The sequence below is a fragment of the Orcinus orca genome, chromosome 4 (assembly GCF_937001465.1).
Source record: "Orcinus orca chromosome 4, mOrcOrc1.1, whole genome shotgun sequence".
Taxonomy (NCBI): domain Eukaryota; kingdom Metazoa; phylum Chordata; class Mammalia; order Artiodactyla; family Delphinidae; genus Orcinus; species Orcinus orca.
The window spans coordinates 23,343,145-23,368,692 of NC_064562.1; the positions used below are offsets into that span (position 1 = coordinate 23,343,145).

The 25,548-nt window shown below is 42.1% G+C and overlaps 1 protein-coding gene across 3 annotated transcripts in view; it reads right to left on the reverse strand.

The window, feature by feature from the left end:
* The window catches only part of TBC1D9 (TBC1 domain family member 9), a 104,578-nt gene that overhangs the window by 48,383 nt on the left and 30,647 nt on the right, over positions 1-25,548 (reverse strand). For all 3 annotated transcript variants that reach the window (XR_004475814.2, XM_033402381.2, XM_004263589.4), the window contains exon 2: positions 9,126-9,236. Coding sequence is in view for 2 of the 3 variants with exons in the window: in XM_033402381.2 (XP_033258272.1) it covers positions 9,126-9,236 (111 nt within the window). In the remaining variant the exon portion in view is untranslated. The remainder of the gene's footprint in view (positions 1-9,125; positions 9,237-25,548) is intronic.

Here is a 25,548-nt window from a genome sequence, read left to right on the forward strand (position 1 = left end):
TCTAAGATTCCAAAGTTACAGAAGACTGGGGTGTAGATAAGGAAGAACTTTGCATACCATTATAAGAAACCATTAGCACCATAACTGAGGAAAGAAAAAGACACAAACGCCATCAGCCAATGGTAGTTTCAAGAATTACTTATGGATTCCGATCTGTACCCAACAGATACTTTCCAGGGAGAGAAATGTAAATGTACGTTTTACATTTATATTTACTGTGCAAGTGTACCACATTCTCTGAACACTTTCCTAGATGCACAAAAAATGAGGACAGGTGTTCGAAGCTGCAGACTCTGGAGACGGGAAGCATGAGGATACCTAAAAGGCAGGGCTGGATTCCCTCCTCCAGCAGACAAGACACATTCTGAAGATGCCAATCTAGTAAAAATTATCTCTGGAAGCAGGTGTCCACTTCTCATCCCAGAACAAACAGAAAGTCCACGGTACCTCTCAGAGATCACAGAGCAAACATCCTGCTCACAGTTCAAGAGCAACTGACACTTTGGCCGGACCACCCTTTAGGAACCAGCAAAACTCCAAAAGAAACATGTTGGGATCCTCCATGTTCCTTATAAATGGCTCTTTCATTTCTCAAGAAAATAAGTACAAGTGCTGCCATATTTAAGCGCCTGGAATTTTCCTTTTGTTACTGTGTAAAGTGAGATAACACAAAGCTCTTTTGCCACGACTCTGAAAAGGGGGCTGGTCTATTTACCCAACAGTTTGAGCAAAATGTGGTAGGCTTCAGAAGAGAAAGGAAGGACTTGGCAGTCAACTTTCTGGAAAGGCTGCATTTACAGAGATACAGCAGGAAAAACAAGCCGACCCGACTGTGCAATCAGCTGAAACAACAAAGAAAGCTGTGTTGGGTATGAGACGCCTCCAGGAAATCCAAGGTAAAGCTTTCTGCTGTGGGAAAAACCAGATCAACACTTGAGGGGCTTAAGGGTATTTAGAAATTAATTTTGGAAAAATGAGAATCTTTATCATTTGCAGTGTTGCATTTTGTTTTGTTTTCAGAATACCAGCCACAGGCCCTGTGTGTATACCTGGGCAAAACTTAAAGACTATCTAAGATGATGGAAAATACTAAGTCAGCCTAGTCTAATTTCTCATCTGGGTTGCGATGTACCTTAAAGTGCAGGAAGTCCACAAAGAAGCATTAAAAGCGGACCCACAAAATTGATTCTACTGTATCTGGCCTCCGAGGATTAAGAACAAAGGCTTACAGACCCACCGATAGCTATTCAGTGGATTTTTTTTTTGTGAGGCATGATTAATAATAATACAATTTGGCCCTGGGACTGCAGCACTGACTTAAAAACCTGAATTCCAGAATATCTAAGATGGTAAATTCCTACCGATCAAAAGTGTGTGTATGCACACAGGTAGGTATATATTTGTGTATACAAGCAAAAATAATAACCTCTTGTGACACAGCAGAAAACAAAACAAAGCAAAACAAACCCACTAAACCTCCCAGAGATTAAAATGCAACCAATCCAGTATTTTCAGATACTGGAATAGGCTGCTTGGATCCCAGAGCTATCCAGTCCTCAAATGAATAGCACTTGAAGCTACTTAAATAAAGGGAACCATCTATTTTATGGCCTTAGCCACATACAACCTTAGCCCCAAAGATGATAATTTTGAAATTTAAATACTAAATAAAGTCAAGGGCAGTACCCAATACACTGGAGTGACACCTGCTGTCCCTGTAGGATTTACAAAGTACTCTCTACACCCAGAAAAAGGACAAACTTGTATTTGGAGAGGGCAAGAGATACAACGCCCCCGAATGTGGTGATTTGAACAGTTTTAGAAACAAAAGGGAGATTCGTGTTTTAAAACTCCACATCCAACTGAAGCTAAAATTTTAAACAGGTTAAATAGTGATAATGAAGTGTTTTCTATTACTTATTCGTGCTGGTTTAACCAAGGCCCAGCGCCATGCTTTCACTATAGACACGCAAGCTCACAGCAATCCTACAAGTAGGTCCAATTACACTCCTTTTATAGATGAGGAAACTGAGGTTTCCATGTTTCTATGAAATCAAATGCAGAGTTTTCTGCCTCCGTAACCTACACTCTTAATTGCTGCATAGTAGGCCCTCCTGACATATTTTAGACGTGTGGTAAGTATGCATAGAGGTTAGATCCTCTGCAGTAATAAGGGGCCTGATTATCAGGGAGACAATATTACCTAATGGCTCAGACCACAGACTTTGATGTCAAAAAAGTACACCTGGGTTCAAATCCTACCGTGCCACATACTATCTTTGTGAGCACAGAGAAGTTAACTTAACCTCTCTGCGCTCCAGATTCCTCATCTGTAACACGTAGGTAACAACACTTACCACAGCAGCTTGTGCTAGAGATTAAGGAAGATAATACACGTAAAGTCCTTAGCACAGGTCTGGAACATACAAAGCACTAAATAAACAGTTACTTTGCTATTATCATCATAAGCAACAGGACACAAAGATCTCCTCTTGAAATGTGACGCAGAAGACATTTCTAACTTCTGAGGTCAGAGCACTAAGAAACCAGTTGCTGAACTGTTGCCAGACCATATGTTCAGCACAAATCTCTCTGGCCCTGACACTATTATGTTTTGATTGAAAAGCGAATGTATGATTGAAGTGAAGCAGGCCTTTACTTGAACAATCCTTGTGTAACTATTATAAGCTTCTTACATAACTCTGCTTATAATCTCTTACAGGTCATAACAGTATGCTCATAGCTTTATAATCACTTTGAGAAAAGAGAGGCCCAGGTAACTCATCCAAGCTTGGCAGTAAGAATTAGTGGTTGATGTCGTTATTTTGTATACTTTACTTAAATGCCAAGGTCCTCTCCTACCCTGATGGATAGAATGCAAATGGCTATCTTTCTGGAGGGCAGTCAGGCTAATGACCCTAAAAGGCTCACACACATGCATATTCTTTGACTCAGCGTATCTACTTCTATAAATTTATCCTAAGGTGATAACTAAAGTAATGGGGAAATATTTTGTTCATAGGATATTCACTAAGGTTTTTCAAAATGCAGTTAACATTAAGGGAAAAAAACCTTAGATTTCCAAAAAATAGCACATAAGTTAGATAAATTACATTATAAACACAGTAAAATATTATCTACCTATTAAAATTGACATTATAGACATGTATTTCTTGACATAGAAAATCTATACATATATGTGTATATACAGACACATATATATATGTGTATAGGCATATATCTGTATAGACACACACACACATATATATAAAGTCTGGAAGGTGAAGATTTATAATGTGGTATTATTGTTTTTTAATATTAAATATTAAATTAATTATTAAATTTAATAAATTAATTTATTAAATTATTTAAATTTATTTAATAAAATATTTATTTAAATAAATATTTATTTATTTTAATAAATTTTATTTAATAAAATTTATTTTTATAAATAAATTTATAAATTTTATAAATAACAGAATTTATAAATTTTGTGACGCAGAAGACATTTATATAAAATTTATAAATTTTATAAATAACAGAATTTATAAATTTTATAAATAAAATTTATTTTAATAAAATTTATTATTAAATAAATATTTATTTATTTAAATAAAACTTATTTATTTAAATAAAATTATTTATTTAATAAAAAAGTATTAAATTTAATAAATTAATTTATTAATTTAATATTAAATAAAAATATTTTAATATTTTCTTTGCTTACCTACATTTTCTAATTTCCTGCAATAAACATGATTGCTTAAAGAAAAAAAGCACGTTCTTTTTTTTTTATGCTGCTCTGTTCCCAAGGATACAAGAATAGTTCTTAAGGTACACAGACCAAGAAAGGATGAAAAAACACTGACCAACCTCTACATTAGGTATATCTCATGTGGAAGGCAACTAAATCACCCACCATTTCGCTATCCAGTGTAGAGAAAGAGCAGAAGCAGAACCAACTAGCAACCTTTCATTAAACTCATGGTCTTACCAGCTGCCAACTAAAAGAATGTTTAATCATAAAAGCCAGCATGGTGCCGCTTAAAAAGGACGGGGCTGGGAGTGGGGAGGCCTGAGAACTTGATCTCAGCCCTGCACTGACTGGCTATAACTAGTAATGGGAACTTGGGCACTTCACTTTGCCCCTGTACCCTGTCACAGTCTGAGTGTTGGACAAGGCGGTGGCTAATCTATCTTTCAGTTCTGAAAATGAATGCCTATCTAGGCCCAGATGAGATTCTAAGATGGTGAAGAAAAGGGAAATTAATCAATGGGCAGGGGAATCGAGGTACCATTCAGGGCTGTGTTATCAGTGAGGTGTCCATCAAGCACACACCCTCCACCCCGTTTCCTTTATCGGTCCTGTTGGAAGGTCAGATGTATCCAGAGGGAACTGTCAACATTTCCTTCTATCTTTCCAACCGTAACGCTTTTGTCCCAGAGCCCTTTAAGTAATGTCCTTGGAACTACCTGCATTTCTATGTGCCCATATTCTCATGAGGCTGTATAACCCTTCTTATCGTTTGAACCTTCCAGTTCTTCTAGCGGGGAGAGCCAAATGGGTTGCTGTCTACTTAAGTACCTTGAAGCTCGAGGGGTGCAAAGGACTGGGCTCTCTCCTGCCTCTGGGGTACCAATGCCAAAACACCAGCTGTTGGGGGAACGCCTGCAGCTGTCTAGTGCCCTCGTGAGAGCACAGCTGTGAAATACTCAATTACTGGTGGGAGAGAGGCAGAATTGTCAGAGTATAAGCAGCTCAACAAAGCAGATTGGACCAATTTCTATGGTACTACTTCCTTTATGTTCTTAGAAATGGCAGGGAATTCCCTGGCAGTCCAGTGGTTAGGACTCAGTGCTTTCATTGCCGTGGGTTCGATCCCTGGTCGGGGAACTAAGATCCCGCAGGCTGTGTGGCATGGCCAAAAAATAAATAAATTAAATTAAATTAAAAATTAAAAAAAATAAAAGAAAGAAATGGCAAAACTGATACTATACCGCACAAACCAGTGAAGAAAACGCAAGTCCGTAGGCTGGAATCGATGGCACAGTGGACTATCCACCAAAGAGACCGATGGCTTCATTTTGGGTAGCAGTGCAAAGGCAGGGATTTGGCTCCCCTTCCCAATTAAAGGTCTCAGTGCCAAAGAAACAGAAAAATCAATTTCTTCACAGATGATAGAAGATAATAAAAAGAAGCGTCTGAAAATAATGTTTCACCAAAGAACTCTTGGTTTTTGTTCCCCTCTTCTTTCTGTATGGTTCATACTGTTAAGGGCTGGGTGATTACTATATTGGGGGTAAGTGAGACTAGGTCCAAAACTAGGTCCTGCCTGGCTTCGTGTGGCTCAAGTCTAAGGCAATCATACGACTAGGATTTACCACAAAGTCTACTGTTCTCGTACAGAAAGTGGCCTAGGTGAAGACACTGATGGTAGATGTGCCCTTAGTTCAATTTACAAAAAGCAAAGACTCACAAGGCCCATGGCATAAAACAAAGGCTTTGCAAAGCTATGGATTCTACAGGGCAGTGAGTTGGACATCCAATTTTCTGCTGAAGCTTCTCTTACAGCAACGATTCATGAAACTAGAGCAAGTTACAAAGCCCTTGCCATACTGTCCCAGCAAATACCAACTTTGTAGTTTACAAAAAAAAAACAACATTTAAAATTACAAACCAAAAGGTCAGCCTATCAAAGAATCCTTTTTAAGGTAGCAGCTTCCGCTCTTAAAATCTTCTCATGAAAGGGAGCCAGGCACTTGGGTTTCAGAGAGAAATTGATAAGAAGGAACAATTAGTGGGTGAATGGGACTTTCACAATGGTTGTCACTTCCGTGGTGTCTTCTACAAGGAAAGTCTGGAGCTGTCTCTACGTGTAATCAATATATATACAAAAGCTAAAAGCACTCTGGGTTTATTATAATGAGATCATACACTTGTGATGGGAAAACAAAAGTACATCTCTTTGAGGTATAAATTATGACATCAGCAATTACTACCCAGTGTCCCTTAGCCTTGGCTTGGCAAATAACTCAGGAATAACTCGGCTTTGTAACTCTGGGCTCTTCCCCACAGGAGCTTTCATAGGAGCCTCTGCTTGGCTCTTGTAGAGCCTCTGCCAACTACAGATTGGCACTCGCCACTGGCACTCGCCATCTACCTCTACGAGTATTAAATCCTGTGCTACTGCAGCTGCTGACTTTCAACACCCCCTGAAAGGAGTTCAGGGTGGAGATCAGGAAGTAGGCACTCTGTGCTCTGGGAAAAACTGGCGGAACAGGTCTTCAGATAGATATTTTCAGGAGCCGATTTTATGAGCCCAATTCTTGCATCTCCTCATATCTAGAAAAACACTAAAATCCTTCATGGTGATGTCTGCTCCTTGTGACTAGCAATAACCTTCACAAGACTGGCAGAAACCTTCTGCAAAAAAATACGTGTTTATTGCATGTACTCCCCCTTCACAAAAATCACCATCTTTACTGACCTTCCCCCCTGCCTCTTTGGAGCAGTTTCTCAGACCTACCTGAAATGCTGTCTCCCGGGCTATAGTCCTCATTTTGCCCCCAATAAAACTTAACTCGCAACACTCATGTTGCGTACTTTTTTAAAGTCGACAGTAGACTTGGCAAAGCCTCGGAAACAAAGTGAGGAGTAGTGATGTCAGGTAACAGGGGAGAAAAAAAGGATGGGCTGAGGGGGTGGGAAAAAAAGAGTCACAGATAGAAACCAGCTTGTCATAGCCCCATACATGTGCATTGATCTGGGAAGGCCCAGGAGACCCAAGGGCTCTGAGGACCTCCAGGCTGCACAGGTTCTCAAAAGCCTCCAGGCAAAAGTGATGAAAGTGCTGGAAGCTGAGTGAGAGTGTCAAATCCTCATTAAGTCCAGGGGCGTTGGCGGTTCTGCCTGATTTCTAATCTCCTTTCTCTTTCTTCACTTGCTGGCTCCCCTGTCTATTTTAACACCATTCTACATTGTTTGCCAACTAAAGGTGACATTTTCCCAACCAACTTCCACAGGGCACCTCCCCTTCTACAGTAGCCATTGGGTGTTTCCCTTTGTGCTGAATGAACCGCACAGAAGGCTGGAACTCTATCTTACATTGGGTTACACTGATAAGTCTGTCTTCCTCAGGGTCCCAGCCTCTCTCTTCCTTTATCCTTTATCCCCTTCGCTCCTGGGTGGTTTTCTCCCTGCCCACTCCAGATGCCATTCCTTCATTCAGTGGAATGCATAAATGCTGATTCATTTCATTGTTTCTCATGGAGCTATTTGCATCTGAACCAGAATAACTTTAAAGGGATACAACTACAATATTAGAATTTCGGTGTTACTAAATCCTTGAGGGTGCATTGCTAGGGCACCAGAGCCTTCCAGCAGCCTAAAATCACACCCACATAACTCCCCCTACCCTTGTAGAAGGCCGGCCAAGATACCTGTCTTTCGTTGGAAGCCCCACTATGCAATGGCACTGTATGGTACTTGTTCACACTGGGCTAGAACTGAGTATTTCTTTGTATTCTCAAAAGCAGGGGCCGGATCTAATTATCTTTAGATCTTTAGATCCCAGCATGACACTTCTTACCAAGCAGAGATCAATTTAAAAACTTAATAAAGTCAACTGAAAGAGCCCCCAATGGCCAAAGCTGGAATAATTTGAGCAATAAAATAAAGTTGTATTGGATTGTAGCCCAAAGTACAAAGTAAATACTCATGAGTCCACAGTGATAAAAATAATTGAATAAAACTCCCCACTCTGTAAATGTGGGCTGTGCACGGTGACTTCCTTCCAAGGAGGACAGTATGGGAAGGGGAAAGAAAGAGTATCTTGACAGTGGAGAAACATGAAAAACACTGCTCCAGCCAGGTGATCAAAAACATCATCAGTCGTCAATCATCTGGACAGTAGGTGCCCTTGCTTGACATAACCTGATGAAAACAGCACTTTATCTCTGCGATCGTCCTACTCATAAAAATACACCATCGCAGCCTAATCATGAGAAAAACATCAGACAAATTCCAACAGAGGGACATTCTACAATATACCTGACCATGATCCTTCAGAAGTCGCAGAGTCATCGAAAACAAGGAAAGTCTGAGTAACTCCTACAGCCAAGAGGAGATTAAATAGATACATCAACTAAATATAAAATGGTACACTGACTGGGATCCTGGAACAGAAAAAGGACATCAGGTAAAAACTAAGGAAATCTAAATAAATGAAGGACTCCAGTAACCATGTATTCATATCGGTTCATCCATTGGAACAAATGTTCTGTCCTAAGGTGTTCATCATAGGGGAAACTATGTATGTGGAGGGTATTTGGCTGCTTTCCAAACTCTCTGTTCAACTTTCCTGTAAATCGAAAACTGTTCTAAAGAATAAAATCTATTAATTAAAAAAAAATCAAGTGGAGGCGAAAAAATAAAAAGAAAAAAGGTAAGTGTTCAGTGCCCTTGCTCTTCCTATGGTTATTTGAAAAGCCACATGCAAACAAATAACTAAAAAAAATCTTAGCCACTTTGGACTGGTGGTTCTTGTGAGAGATCCGATAACAGCATGACTGTTTACCACCATCCCAGCACATTATTACAGGTTATCATCAGGAGAAATAAACAATCCCTACTCAGTAGGAAGGACTGCACTGGGATAAGTAAGTATTACTTAGTCCACCCAGGACTCCATCATTTCCCAGCTTCCCTGAAGACAGGCTGGGGCCATGTGACTAGTTCTAGCCAATGGGGTGTGAGTGGAAGTGGTGGCACTTCTGGGTCAAGCAAGTGAAACACAGGTGTGCCTCCACCTCCCGCACTTTCCTTGTAAGTTGACCCTGGAGCCTTTGTGTTCTAGAGGGTGTTACTGCAGGTGGAGATGGCCACAGGATCCAAACAAGACTTCACCAGAGTTAGAAAGAAACCTTTATTGTGTTAAGCACTGAGGTTTAGGGTTCATCTGTCAAAATGTGTTAAGCACTGAGGTTTAGGGTTCATCTGTCGAAATGGCTAGGGTCACTTACCCTAAAATACGAAGTGATTGCATCTCACAATTAAATGTTCCTTCCCTTCTGACAGAAAGTTGTTAATCATAACTTTTTTCCATATTTCCAAACACTGAACTTACCACAGGCGATGGTCCAATAGACCAAAGAATCTGGAGTCTGGTACAGGATGCGGTAAGGAGAAACCCGGGCACTGGAGTCCAACACAACATCAAGGGTGCCCACCAGGAGGCCTGAGGGTAGAAAAGGGGGAGAAATGAGTAAGGGTTTCCTCTAAATCCCCAGAGGCAGCAGTGTGGACACTCCCCTTCCGGGGGACCTGCCAACAAGCCCTCTCCCACCACATCCCACCTGGACAAAACTTTCCTCTCAGACGTGATGATGGTGACTCGACGTTACCATCACCCACCTCCAAGAGGTGTTACCATCACCCACCTCCAAGAGGTGTTCCACCCACCTCCAAGAGACACTGCACAAGCTAAAAGAGCGCTGGTTTCAGAAACAAAACCAGCAAAGCTCCTAGCTCAGTCCCTGGCACACGGTAGTATTAATAAATGCCTGTTTCAAACAAAAGAAATAAGGTATTAAGCACTGATATCCTGGGGTCTCTGCTTTACCTACATTACACCCAATGTGTATTATTTTCTCCCCTCTAGCATCCTAGAAACAAATCCTTAATTTGAGTAACTTGACAAAGCCACAGGTACCAGTGACGTACACCTGAGTCTGTGTACCAGGCTGCCCCATGTACTATTTTCATGCACCTCATTTTTCTTTTGTATTGAGAAGGTACAGCTCAGCTCAGCGAACAATAAGTGCCTACTATGTTCAAGGCAAACCCTGTGGGCACGAAGTTGAATAAGACAGAGTCCCTATGGCATTTATAATCCAGTAGGGGCGAGGGCCAAGCAGTGTTTTAGGGCTGCATTTAGAAGTGAACAGGGCTGTGAAACAAGCATTTCTCCATCTCAACGGCACAGTCCTTTGCCATTGGTCACATCAATTGTTATAAGCAGAGATGCTTGAAGCCTGGTCTACACTCAGCTCTGCAAAGATGTAGTAATTAGGCTGAGGGTCAGGAAAGGTACTGTGGTAGCACAAAGTTGAGTTCTTCCAATTGACAACCTCAGTGATCTTGCCAGGTCCTGGGGGAAACTTACTCACATCATCCAAGTCGAGGCAAGCTGGAACATTCAACAAACGAACTTAGCAATTTATGTGTGAGAAACACAAACGTCCAGTGTACTGACGCTCACTTAAGAAGAGGCAGTGCCTTCTCTTGCTAGGAGTGCAAATTCTCTTATAACCACCTTTCAGCCAACATCCCCCCTCCAGGAAGGTGTGCCTCCTTTATCTGCACCAAGCTGGGATTAGACACCAAACATTTTCTATACTATTCTAAAATTACACGGATACACACACACACACACACACACATTCTACAAAGTCAAATAAACAGGATTCCTTGCTTGGCAGGATGAATCTAAAAGATTTCCATAAAGTAAATGCCCGTAATTACTCTAAAGTCAGATGCAACCCAGCATAGAGCAGGGTTTGGACTCAGAAGGACCAGTTAGGAACTGTGGCTACTTGAATAATCTTAGGACATTTTCTCCCAATGTCTTGGTGTTCACAAAATGGAAAATCATATGATGTAAAATGGAAATGATATGATGATTACAAGATTTTTTGTTGTTGCTGTTTTGTTTTGTTTTGGCCATGCCGTGCGCCACGTGGGATCTTAGTTCCCTGACCAGGGATCCAACCCATGCCCGCCCCTGAAGTGGAAGCATGGAGGCAACTACTGGACCGACCACTACTAGGGAAGTCCCACAAGATTGTTCTTAAAGACTGAATACAATAAGGTTTGGGGGCAAGAGGCTGGTTGGAAGGAGGGGCTAGGCAACCTCTCTAGAACATGCCAAGACCTTCCTTTCTTTAATTTTACTTTTACTTAGATTGCATGGTTATTAAGGATGGCTTTGGTATGGAACTGATGGTAGCTGAGGTCGGGAGCGGGGGAGGTAAAGGCCGCCAGCCTCCCTTGCTCTGCCACAGCTCCGTCCTGGCTCTGACTCTGTTATGACCAGGTCTGGGGCACATGGACAGGCCATTTAACTTCTCGTGGCTTTCATTTCCTCATTTGTAAAGTGGTTGTAATAGCACTTGCCTTCCCGAACCTGGGGTCAAGCAAGAAGCCTAGGGCAGGTTAACATGGGGCAGCCCTACAGTTGTCCTTTTGGTCTTTGTCTAAGGCCAGGAATCCACTTGGGTTCACGGCAGACCACAGCGACCATTAGCTGACCTGCATACTCCAGGAAAAACAAACTTTCGCTAAAGGGTAAATGAATTCATTTGTTTGCTCTGGCCTGTATGAAATACATCAAAAATCAAATATTTAGAGTCTAGAGAGTTTTCCAGGGAGTCGTGTTCCATATACTACCACACACGTGTGCATTTTTGTTTTCTCTACGGTGACTCGGATTTACCGCAAAGACCTCTAATGACTCTTCAATTATCTGAAGATGGTAGAGTGTATTAATAGGGAAAGCAGAAGAGTGCTAGCTAAACTGGACTGCCCTCTGTGTTAACTAGAAATACAAAGACATGTGAAATACAGATTCATCCCTCATAACAACCGAATGTTGGTAATACTTCCCTCTTCTTGAATCAAAATACTGGAAGTATCACATACGTTGTTTCTAGGGCATACAGACTTCATCCCGGGATTAAGGAGTCACAGTCAAGGATTAGCCTCTGTGGTTCAATGAGCCTCTAAAGGAGTGTCAGGGTAGATATAGATTCTTCCAAGGGCAAGCGCAGCTCACTGGGCAGGGCAACCGACAAGAGGCAGTCCGGGTTCTGGAGTTCTTTAGTCCCGGCTCTGCCAACTCCCAGACCCAACCTCTCCGAGCCTCAGTTTCCCAATCTTTCACGTCTCACTAGACTTCTGTACTCTGTAACACCAAGGAGCAAAGACCTCTGAAACGGTCCAACCCTATCTGCACATCTTGACCACCACAAATGTCCCCCACTATAATCCATCTCCACCATCCATTATCGTAATTAACAAAACCTCCGGTAAAGAAGTACCTTCTTTACTCAGAGGTAAAGAAAACTGAGTGGCTTCGAGGAGAGTCCCCTGGAGTGAGGGCTTCTGATTACATGCTAGCTCAGCAACGCTGAGCACGCATCCACGAAGATTTAGATGAACACTAACAGGCTCCCCCATATTTACCACAGGCTCCATGCTGAAATATTTGAAAGTAAATTATAGACAGTATAATACTGGGATGCTCACATTAGGTGCATGTACAATTAAAAACATTTTGTAAAAGTCCTCTGAAAACTTAAGGCCCTGGATATCCCAACAGAAACTAATGTCGTGAATTGAGATTCATAGTTGGTCAAATCAATAAATACATTCTTCCATTCACTTTGTAGCACTGACCAGGATTTTCCCTCCACCTGGAATGTTGTGCTTGCCCGTCAATGACCACTTCCCACCAGCTCAAAAGACAAACTCCTAATTACCTTACACCACCTCTTTTTAACCCTGATCTCCCTCTGAGTTCTGCTTCTGTAATAACCACTGCATTTATTTAAAATTACAGGTACATTTTGCCTTGTTCCGTTTCTTCTCCTCTTTCCAGACTGGAAGCTCCATGATGGCAAGGTCTGACTGTTTGCTCTGGACCCCTAGACCCCGCACTTTGCTTGGAGGACAGTGAGCCCTGAACACACGTCTGATGAAAGGACAGGTTAGGTATGTTTAGAAAACCTAAATAATAAGTTATTACTGTGCTGCTGTCTAATCTCTATTGAGACAAGGAGTCGAGACTCTGGAAAAGAGAAAATACTCCTCCTATACCCTCTGTCTACACTGAATACTAGAAGATGGGAAATCTGAAATCTAGCCTAGAGAATCCCCGCTGCCACCACCCCCAAAAAAAGCAGCAATCAGGATTTTCTTAGAAGTCTTATTACTTACTCATCCCTCTGAAGTGGCTGTCAAAATACTGAACTTTTCATCATTTCCCACACAAAGCACTGTTTTAGCAGCTGTTCTAGTCAGCTATTTCTGGTGTTAAACAATCTTTGATAGCCTGAGATAACTAAGTCAAATTATGGTCCTCAAAATAACTCTTCTCTGCACCTACCTATTACATTAGCTCAGGGGCATCTTGTAACATTAAACTGCTGTTTTCAAGGAGACTCAGAAAACACTCTGCAGAATTGGTACATTTAGGCCTCCCACCAGCTGTGGGCGCTAAAGGGTATGTGATGCAGACAGAGTCATTTCCACTCCTGGGCGGCCCCTCACCCCTCTGGGGGCAGGGATGTATCAGAAGAGTGTGGGACACATAGGGATGTGCCCATGGCAATGATCAATCCATCTACTGATGATCTTGGGATAATTTAATGTTAAAGTGGACAAGATCCTAAAGCTTACTTGGTCTCCCTCTACTCCCTCAGCTTTGTAGCCAGTCAGAGATAAAGCCCTACAAAGACCATGCTGGAGTGGTCTGGGGAGTGGGCTGTCTCCTGATATGGAAGCTACAGCAGTGCCCACTAGGGAATTCCCTGGCGGTCCAGTGGTTAGGACTTGGTGCTTTCACTGTGGTGGCCTGGGTTCAATGCCTGGTGGGGGAACCAAGATCCCACAAGCCATGTGACACAGCTAATGTGTACTGAGTACCACTGTTTAATGAAATATTTCAAAACCACAGAAAAGTATTGAAAATTACAAAACACATATCCCACCACTCTGACTTTAACACTTGGCCTTATCTGCTTCAGATCTGTTTTGTTTTTTTAGAAGAAAATATAACATACACGGTAAAGGTCCCCCCTGTGCTCCCCTCAATTCTATTTCCCTCTCCATTCACCACCCTCCAGTTTTTTATTCTTCCCATCCAAGTCCTTATACTTTGACCCCCCTATGTATGTACATGAATATAGATTTAACACTGATGTATATTTTAAAATTTACATTAATGATAAAGAGTAGATATTGTTTTGCAACCTTTTTTACCCAATGTTTGGAAAATTTGCCCACGTTATACTTGCAAATCTGATTCATTCATTTTAAGTATTGTGTAATAGTCCGCTGTTTAAATATACTGTAACTTATCCATTTTCCTAAGGAAGGGTGCTTGGGTCTATCTTTTTTTTTTTTTTTTTTTTGCTATAATAGGCACTGCAATCATTCTCTGTACATGATCCTTAAGCATGTGAGCACTTTCTTTAGAATGGAATTGTTGGGTCATAGGGTGTGTGTTGAGACTTTATTAGTCATTACAAAACTGCTTTCCAAAGTGATTGTGCCAATTTACACCCGTACCAGGAAAGTGAGAGAATAACCGTTTCTCCATAATATCCCCAACACTTAGTATTATCAGTTTTTTTTTTCCCCACCAATCTCAAGGATGAGAAGCAATATCTATTTGTTGTTGAAATTTGCATTTTTCTGACGATTAATGAGTTTGGGTATCTCTTCCTGTTTATTGGCCATTCCAGTTCCGTATTCTGAGTTATTTGCCTTTCCTACTATGCTGACATTTGCTGAAACTTCCAGATCAGAAATTCAGTTTACTGTTTAGAGGCTTTCACTCAGATATACACTGGATTTCGATTCACTTCAGCAAATACACACTGATATTTCTAAAGCCAGAGGGGCAGTACACTTGGATTTACTTCTTTATATATGTTCTATATAAAGGCAAGACCTTGGGATCAGCATTTGCAAGCCCCTCTGCCTCTCTCCCATGTAAGGTTTCTGTAGGTCACAGGCTCCCACCTTGTCCTTCTACCTGCTGCTGCCTCTTTGTCATTGGTACCCTGCCTGTATGTCTTAGGACTTATGTGAGCTACATGGTAATAGGCAGAAAGCACTTAAACCATAACATCCAGAAGCAGTTGCTAATGGGTATATATACAAAATCCATCCACATCGTAATTTTTACACTTCTCTGAATAAATCTTTCTTGTTTGCTTGTCTGTTTTTAAAGCCTTCAAGCCTTCACCCAAGTTATTTTACTTGATCTGGAATGTCCTCTTTCTTTTTCTTTCTGGAAAACGTCCATTTCCCTCAATATCCAGGTCAAGGGTCACAAGGCATTTTTTTTGTTTGTTTTTTTTAAAAGTCTGTGCTTTTTAAAAAATTTATTTTATTTATTTATTTATTTATTTATTATTTTTGGCTGTGTTGGGTCTTCGTTGCTGGGCGAGGGCTTTCTCTAGTTGAGGCGAGCGGGGGCTACTCTTCCTGGCGGTGCACGGGCTTCTCATTGCGGTGTCTTCTCTTGTTGCAGAGCATGGGCTCTAGGCACACGGGTTTCAGTAGTTGTGGCTCGCGGTCTCTAGAGCACAGGCTCAGTAGTTGTGGCGCATGGGCTCTAGCTGCTCCGTGGCATGTGGGATCTTCCCGGACCAGGGCTCGAACCTGTGTCCCCTGCATTGGCAGGCGGATTCTTAACCACTGTGCCACCAGGGAAGCCGCAGGCATTTGTTTTGCTTTCTCCCACACTCTCCCCATCCTCTCAACCCCCCCCACCCCCAAATCTCCTGGCAATTAACTGTCCCCTTGTCTGTGATCTGCCAACCATCTTGCACTTCATATTACTAAGGCGATTATCACATTGTTTCCTACTGGAAAAAAAACTAGTTTCTTCCCACCAGGCTGTGAGCTCCGTGAGGCAGGCACAGCCTTATCGACCTTGGAATTCCCAAAGCCTGGAATAATGTCCCACACATCATGCTGAATATTTATAAAATGGGCCCCAAAGTTTCCAACCTGTTGGACATTGGGAGAAACCAAGAATTATTTTCAGAGCTTATTCATCTCTACCCCACAGAACCCAATATAACAAGTTCTAGCAAACTGGCCATAAATAATTAAACTGGCCTAAGAATCGTACAACGAAAGGAGACCAAGATTTGAGAAAAAGGTTAGAAAATCCCATCTCAGAGAGTGGGAGGTAATGCAGATCAAACTCATATCTGAAACTGAAATTTACCATGGGAAATTAACTTCTCTAATTTCTTTTTAATGAATATTGAGATTGATATGGAATGAAATTGGATCCAAAACTAGAGCTATTTAGGGGAAGGGTAAGTCTTTCTATTCTCCTACTTTTGGAAACTAGTCCAGAGATGAGCAGTTGTTGCCAAAAAAACACAAGAAAACACGAAGATGTAATCAACTTAAACTCTCGCATCCCGCCCCCACAGATCAGTAAACACTGTTTGCACATCATACTGGCCAGGGGACCTGGGGAAAGATCAGGGAACTGCATGTGTGCACAGCTGTGAAGGGGAAGGCTGGCATTGCCGGGTGAGGGTCAGCTCCCTACCTAAACCTGCACCTGAGCTTGTAATGTCACCAATGTGAAGGCCCACCTGGGCTATTGCAGGCCAGTCACAGTTGTGTGCAGAGAAATCTGGGCGATGGCTGGTCGCCGCCTAAAGAGGTAAGGGACAGAGGAGGTTTGAGGGGCGAGGTAGCTGCAGCTCAAGATGGGAGCAATGTGTTTTCTCAGTGTCATAACCTCAAAGAGTCTAACAGCCTTTCTCAAGCATGGGTATTACTGGCTAAAAGGGAGAGACCAATCCCAACACTGGAATTCTACTTTCAGCTTAGAACAGTCTGCGAGTGTTTTTGTTTTCATAAGTATTGCTTCTTTTCCAACCCCTCTCCCATATTTAGGTAAAAATGGTTTCTCAACACAGTTCAAACCATGATTATTGGTTGAAAAAGGCCACACACAACTCTTCCCTCTCACCTTCACAGCTGCCTCTCAGGACCCTAGTCCAGCCAGATGTATCTCACATCACGGTTGCCGTGAAATAGGACAAGTTACTAGAGGGCAGGGGGCACATCCACACACACACACACACACACACACACACACACACACACACACACACACAACTTGTTTCTGTTTGTGGAAAGATGGATTAATGAGAATTCTGCTAGTGTAGGAAATACATTGCTGATTCTGTCAATTAGGATAGTTCTTAAACTATCTGTGGTTAAGAATCAGTTTGTTTTTAGTTTCCAGTGTGTTGCTCACAGAGACGTCTGTAAAATACAGTGCCTAGGAAATACTAAAATAGAGCTACAGAATATGAAAAGAGACAAAGAAAATACAAGCCTCCAATTTTTCACCATTTAATTCAACAGACAAATGGCTCTAGCTTTCTAAATGCTTAATCTCAATTTCTATTCTTTAGCTCCAGGCAGTTGAAACAAACAGGTTGCAAACCAGCACTTTAAATAGCACCTAATTAGGGAAGGGGTGGCTGGAGGGCAGCAATATTCATGGGACTCTGTTTACTAGAATCACCTATAGTTTTAAAGAGTACGTTCAATTCTATAACTTTTTATTTGGGAAATGAAAAAAATTATTGCTCTGCCACTGCAAACTAAAATAAAACCCCACAAAGTCATTTCTCAGTTGAAAGCAAGAATACATGAATAGGGAAAGGCATGAGGTTTTCGCTGTATATTTATTTCGAGGGGCCTAGGTTTAAAAGTGTGGTGATGAATCAGCCTGAAACTAATATGATATTGTACATCAGTTATATTTCAATTTTAAAAAATAATAAAAATAAATAAAAGTGTGGAGAATCTGAACTAGCCTATTAGGTGATCCCTGAAGAGACCCTTGACTCATTTCTTACCGATAGGGGAGCAGGCTCGAGGGGGTAGAATGACAAGGTCCGAGTGGTGGGGCACCCCCCCGCTCTGTAGTATTTCAAACTAATTCTGGATCACAGGGTCTTTGAATTTCATGCTTATACAAGTACCCAGAAAGTTAGGGCTCAAAATATACGTTCATATTTTCCATCACCAAAGATAAAGCACAGGCTGGTTTATAACTAAACAGACTGGGCAGAAAACTGAAATCGGAAGAGCATTTCTCCTGCAGAGCCTTTGTCAAGCAGCCAATTAGTTCTGTGCTGCTCAAATCTTCCAAGCACCCTTGAAGGCCAAGTCTTCCAGGAGCTGCTCCATTTCACCCTGCAGGCCAGCCTCTTAAAGTCACATGCACCTTCTTCTCCTGCAGAAAGGGAGGGCAGGTGGAATTGATTTTTCCTTCTCTTCTGTGTCTGAGAAGGAACCATTAAAATATCTCTTTAGGGCTTCCCTGGTGGCGCAGTGGTTAAGAGTCCGCCTGCCAATGCAGGGGACACGGGTTCGTGCCCCGGTGCGGGAAGATCCCACATGCCGTGGAGTGGCTGGGCCCGTGAGCCATGGCCGCTGAGCCTGCGCATCCAGAGCCTGTGCCCCGCAACGGGAGAGGCCACAACAGTGAGAGGCCCCCGTATCGCCAAAATAAATAAATATATATATATATATATATATATATATCTTTAATACCTTACTTTACACCCCAGTTAAGACCGGCTACATAATTTTTTGGGCCCTGTGCAAAATGAAAATGCATGTTCCCTTGCTTAAAAATTCTTAGAAATTCCTAGGCAGCCACAGCAGAACATTAACCCAAGCCTGGGGCCCTTCTAAATGCAGGTCCCTGTGCACCAGCATGGACCACATACCCAGGGGCCAGCCCTGACCCCGGCAGTGCCCCGATGATTTCATCTCCACAGGCAAGCTGTTGTTCTCAGACTTTTTTCAGGGATTCAAGTCTGCTCTGATACAGACCAATGAGGACAATGGACTGAATTTATTCAAAAGCACTCCAGGCACCTCTGTGATCCAAGTCCTCAAATAAGCCCTCAAACCAGGAAGAGGAAGGTAGATGCATATTCATTATATTTACAGCTGCTTCCATGTATACAATGGGAAGGTATATTAATTCTCATCTTGTCTGTGGAGGCAAGTCTGAACACCTGAAACTGATGGCTCAAGGCCGGCCAAGGTCAGCCATGAGAGCGAGCACGAGGACGCAGGAGTTCTTTTGGTGCTGGTGGGAGCAATTCATTGGTGAGAAGCCCACCATTTCTAACAGATAAGCGACACCCACCACCTCAAGGAAACCTGAGCGAGATGTTCCTCGACTCCTTTTGTCAGGTGGGCCGAATTTGCAGGAGCCACTGACTGTCCCAAGACGACTGCCCACCCTCCTCCTAATTCACCTATCCCCTTCTCCACAGTGAAATAATATCACGAAATAGAAAGTTATGAATTTAAAATTACATCTAGGTAGAACCTCCCTGGTGGCTCAGTGGTTGAGAATCCGCCTGCCAATGCAGGGCACACAGGTTCCATCCCTGGTCTGGGAAGATCCCATATGCCGTGGAGCAACTAAGCCGTGCACACAACTACTGAGGCTGTGTGCCGCAACTACGGAAGCCCGCACGCCTAGAGCCCGTGCTTCGCAACAAGAGAAGCCACCGCAATGAGAAGCCCGGCAATCAAACAAAGAGTAGCCCCCATTCGCCACAACTAGAGAAAGCCCGCGCGCAGCAACGAAGACCCAACACAGCCAAAAATAAATAAAATTTTTTTAAAAATTTAAAAAAATAAAATTACATCTAGGAAATGACCTAGAATGTCTATATATATTATAGTACATCTATCAATGATATTTAGACATTTAAACTCATGTCCTCGAATAATTATTTAATGAGATGGCAAAATATATCTAGTATGTTATGTGGAAGAAACCCCACAAAACTCTAATTTTTGTTCTATATGATCCCACTCTATCAAATTACAAGTATAATATTATCTATGCTATGAATTATAACATTATTATTAAAGATTACAAACATGAACATATTTGGTGGATAAAACAATTTTACTTTCTTTTGTGTTGTTCTGTTTCCAAAAGTTTCTCGAACGTACATTCAATACTTTTATGATGTAAAAAAAATTTTTGTTGTTTTCTCAATTACTTCCAACCTTCTACTTTGGGCTTTCTTTACTCAAAGAGAGATCAAGTAAGCCATCAAGTAAATAGATGGTTACTGTGCTTACATTAAAGCTGCTCTTCCCAACCACAGGTTAGTAATCTTGTTGCTAAGATGCAACATGCCAGTTAGGGGTCAATATTTAAATGAATGGCATCCTTAAAACACTCTCCGATGGAGATGGAGAGGAGTCTGGCCTTTGCCTTTCAGAAATTTTTTTTTAAGTTCATTTTTTTTCCCTTTAGTATAGAAAGCACAGCAACACAACAAATTGATACATATTAATACACACAGGGCTTAACTCAGTTGTAGTGATTGGGTGTTTTTAATAACTAGCTTATCTTTAAGTCAGGAAGTTTACAGTCCCAAAATAAAAACCATAAAAGTTAAATGAATGAAATTAGTTTCTCAACTTTCATCACTGAGTATTCATTGTATTTTAAAACTGCATATTCATTATATTTTAAGTACCCACAGTGTTGCCTTTAGCTACACATGAGTAAGGCAAATAAAGAGGCAATATGTGTTTATACCTACATTGGAAATGTCTGGAAGGATGTACATCAAACTGTTAATAATGGTTCCCTTTGGAGAATGACATCCGTATGGGGAGATGCCCCATAGGGAAGAAATTAGGAACTCTTAACTGTTAGAACTATATTTTCAAAAGTAATTGTTATGCTGTTAGAACTATATAAAACTTTGTATTCATAATTATTTACAAGATGCATATATTATAATAGAGCAGTAACAAAAGAACTACTAAAGGAATACAAAATATCATAATGAAGATCCTGCCAGTAAGATTTCATAAAAGATGAGCCTCTGTAACCAGTCAGCTCCTGCTATTTTCTGTCATGGGCACCAGCCACCCTAAGAACTGGTCACCCTTAGCATGCACGCGTGGGGTCACACTGTATAAAATGAGGCTGCCTTTCACCCGGGACTATGATACACAGGGGCCTAAGTGGAAGATGAGGCTGGCCCACCACACCCTCCCAAGGGAATCTGAGCTGAGACAGAGGAAGAGGAAAGCCAAGTAGCTACAGAAGCAGAAGCTGAAAGGATTCCATGAGAAGCGAAGGCAGCAAACAAGCCAGATGACACAGAGGCAGAAACACTGAGCTAAAGAACAGATACACAGCAGAGGCTGAGGGAGCCTGGCGTCTTCAGGAGAAGAGAGCAGAAACGCAGAACGCAAAGCAGCGGGCCGCGATAGGGTGCCAAGGGAAAGGCGGGGAGCCACTTCTTACAGCTGTCACAGGCTCTCTGTCCGCTCTCCAGGCCCGGTTCCAGGTGGCATGTATCCTGGCAAGAAAACCTAGGTACCAGAGGTAACTTGAGTCTCTGGTCCTTGTAACCCAAAGTGTCCAACTAAAACCCTAACTACCCCCCTGGCTCCATCTAAGATGGACTCTGAATAAATGTTCTCTTCTTGTACGATGGCAAGGCAAGTGTTACATAACAAAGTGCCAAGGCATTAACAGCAATTTAATAATACGCTTTCCAGACTTGCACCCAAATATTCCAGAACAGATAAAAATAGCGGCTACAGAACTGTAATGAAAACAATCGGGCTATTTACAGGGGAGAGGTACAGTAGCAGCCTGGCTTGATCACTGGGTGTTTTGTCTTGACTTTACCACTTTGAGGGCATCCAACTCCACTGGCATGCACTCTTCAGAAGAATCCTGGTTCTAGCTTAGCCTCAAGTCACCTGGACAAGACTAAGGGCTATTTCACAGAGACATTTCAGTTTGTGATGAATCAAGTGAAAGCAATCTTCACCTAAGGTCCAGATAAAGCTTTAAAGAGAAAACTAAGCTGGGAGGATCTGAAAATAAAAAGAGCACCATGGCACCAACAAGTGGGAGGAACCAAACCAGGAAATCTGCCAAAGATGGTTTGACTTTGCAAAGCCAGGTGTGCGGTAGCAAGTAATGGCCTTATTTCGTCAAGTTGTGTATTATGACCTGACGCGTTTTTCAATATACGTTAATGACCTGCAAATGTAGGTGAGTCCCTTATGGAATATATTAAACCCAATTAAGATTTCTTAAGAAATAGTTCAGGGATGGCCTGGAAAGTCCTTGTAAACTATTCTGAAAAATATCAATAGTGGATGGCAGAAAAAAAAAGGATCACTGGCGATAATAAAAGCAGTATACTGGGGGTGGGGCACTTTTTTGCAAAGTGACTTCTAAGTCATTACCAAGAAATTGTTCTTTTTTCATGCTATAAACCAGACACAATAGACATAGAGAGCAGTATGACAACCAACTATACAACACCAGCAATGTCACTGACTCATATATCTTCAAGCAGAGACTGATGAAGAAAGATGAAAGGTAGGGGGAATTATCTTTTTTTTTTTTTTGCGGTACGCGGGCCTCTCACTGCTGTGGCCTCTCCCGTTGCGGAGCACAGGCTCCGGACGCGCTGGCCCAGCGGCCATAGCTCACGGGCCCAGCCGCTCCGCGGCATGTGGGACCTTCCCGGACCGGGGCACGAACCCGCGCCCCCCGCATTGGCAGGCAGACTCCCAACCACTGCGCCACCAGGGAAGCCCGGGAATTATCTTTTATATTATTGTTTTATCAATGAATGGGGAAACTGAAAGTAGTGAAGGTCATGCTTTGTTTCTTTCACCCTGAATTACATCTTCTATACCTAGCTTCTTAATCTCTAAGCAAAACTGACACATGCACACATAAATGTACATGCATACCTACATATACAGACATATAGTATGCACATATATATATATGCATACACACATATTGTACTATGCTCATTTAAAGCATGCTCATTTAAAATGAGATTAGAGTAGGGAAGGCTCTTAAAAAAAAAACCCTCAAATTTTGATTTCTATCTTCGGATTTAATGAACACAATATGCAATAAAAGAATAGGATTACAACAAAATCAGTATTTTAAAACTTTTTAAAAAGATAATCACGGGCAAGAACTCCTTTTACGCCAATGTTTCTCAACCAATACAGTTTTTGAAAACATATAACAGTTCCACACTATCTATCTCGCTCAGATTCTTTTATGAGACCCTAAACATCCTGACTCTGTAGAGTCACTATATGTTCTCTGAATCCAGAAGATCCAGACAGAAGATTTTTGCCCCAACTTTTCTCCCTGTCACCTGTATTGGTTGGGGTGGGGGGGGGGGGAGAAGAGGGAGAAATAGAGGGAGAAAAAGCCTAAGTTTTAAATATTTTCCAGTTGTAAATGAACGATATTTAAGATGCGTCTTCAAAATGCACAGGCTTCCTGTGCGACAGCTATTACATAGATGATTCTAGAATGTCAGTGATTCTTCCTTGACGGCTAATTCACCAGCCCTTATCCTTTTAGACATGACTCCCCTTTTCCTGTTGTGACAACATCTCATTTACGGCTCTCAAACTAATTTCCCAGCAGCATGTCAGCTACCAACCAGGGACTCAGGGACGTCAAGGAAGATACTGGATACAAGGTGCTGAGTGAGGCAAAGGCCCAGCGGAGAACTGGGCAGTGTTAGGCATCCCAGCACAGCACTTCCAGCTTCAGAACTTCTTTGCTGGCTGAGGGCCAGGGCCTCTGAAATCTAGAACACAGATCAGGAAAACAGATTCTTTCCATGGCTCTGTCAAAGCGTGAAGATTATAAGATTGGGAGAGGCGTGTACTTCATGCACTCAGGGTTTCCACCAGTGCAACTAGTGCATTCTCTGAGACAGGGTCCCCCAGTGCCCAGCCCTTAATTCTCTATCAGGACAGGGCTTCCCAGTGGTGCCCCAGGAGATGGTGACACACATGGGGCAGCACACAGACTCCTCAGCCCTTTAGGGCAGCTGGTTGGGCACTTACCCCATGTGCCCTGTAACTACTACCAATTCCTAAGTGTGTTATGATGTGAAAATAGGTGGAAAGCTCTGGATAGACTAAACAAAGCACAAAAACCTTTCAGCACATTACAAAATTTCTATATGTTTAATTTTGTTACATACTGACAGCATTCAAGTTGATAATATGTAGTTTTCCAAGAGTTTGTCTATAAAGTTATGCTAAACATGCTTTACTTTATTTAAGTGCAATGTACATATTTTTCTTTTTTTTTTTTAATAGGAAAAGAATACATCTAGCCATGTACATCGGGAGGTGACTTGTGACATTTTGCCTGCTCTTTGATTCTCTTTGGGTTCATTCTTGGAAAATTTTAATTAGGACAGAAAAATCCCCTCCTTGTAAAAGTTGTAGGATCTCTGATCCTTAGCCCTCACTCCTCTGAATGGACTCCGAGGAAAAGTGAGTCAGGGCCCCCACGTAACCGATGCCCAGGCTCTCAGGCCTCCTGGTCCTCCACAGAAGGCCCAACGAATAAACAACCACAATGACTGGACACCTTAACAATTAGCAAGACAAATGATTAGGAAATTACCAACATGCCTATTTCAAATAATTTCCAAAAAGATCATCAGGGAAACCCCTAAAAAAACTAAGTTCGTTTAAATTTGGGACAGTGCCAGCAATACAAGGGAAACATTTAGATGGCAGTGGTCTATCTCCTTGATGGGAATGGGCACGTTTCTAACATGGCAGGGCCCACCCAGGGTTGTGTAAAGTAACCAGAGGTGGCGAATTCAAGTTCTGGCTTCCCTAACTCACGAGCTGTTTGACTTCAGACAGGTCACTTGGCCTCTCTGAGCCACAGTTTCCTGCCACTAAGTCAAGAATCACTTATCTTCTCTGCCCATCTCCCAGGGTTGTTGGGTAGATCAGATGACATACTGTTCAAGGAAGTGCTACATAAACCGTGGAGTATCTTGTCCATGTAATGTATGCAGGATTTTTTAAAATAATGCTTAATTTGACAGCATGAAATGAGCTTTAGGTCATAACACTTCCATCTTGCATTACGAAGGAGACTGAGTGGTAGGTGAAAAAGTGTTTGTCATGGTTACGTTTTGAATCTTAGTTAAGTGGTCACCATGGTTATTAGTCTCTAGAAGAGGTGAAGGAATCAATACGGTCTCATTCCTGGAGGCCAGGTTTTCATCTTTGTCATTACGAAATGTACACTGAGCTCCCGTGGCTCTCTTTGCTGGGCACTGGAAACACAATCTATCTCTGCTACCTTTGGGGAGACAAGGATCCAATTGGGAAGATGGAAGCAGCACATACAAACAGCAACCATTAAAATGCTCATTTGGGACTTCCCTGGTGGCGCAGTGGTTAAGAATCCACCTGCAAATGCAGGGGACACAGGTTCGAGCCCTGGTCTGGGAAGATCCCACATGCCACGGAGCAACTAAGCCTGTGCACCACAACTACTGAGCCTGCGCTCTAGAGCCTGTGAGCCACAACTGCTGAAGCCCACGCGCCTAAAGCCACAAGAGAAGCCACCGCAATGAAAAGCCTGTGCACTGCAACGAAACAGTAGCCCCCTTTTGCTGCAACTAGAGAAAGCCCGCGCGCAGCAACGAAGACCCAACGCAGCCACAAATAAATAAATAAATAAATTTATTTTTAAAAAACTCACAGAAATAAAATGCTCATTTGCTTGGTTAGTTCAAGGGTATGTAGAATAGATGCTCCAGGGTGATTAACCAGGGCTGGGATGCTCATGCAAGAGAGGGTTTCGAACAGTGTCCTGGTGTTGGGCTTTGTAGAAG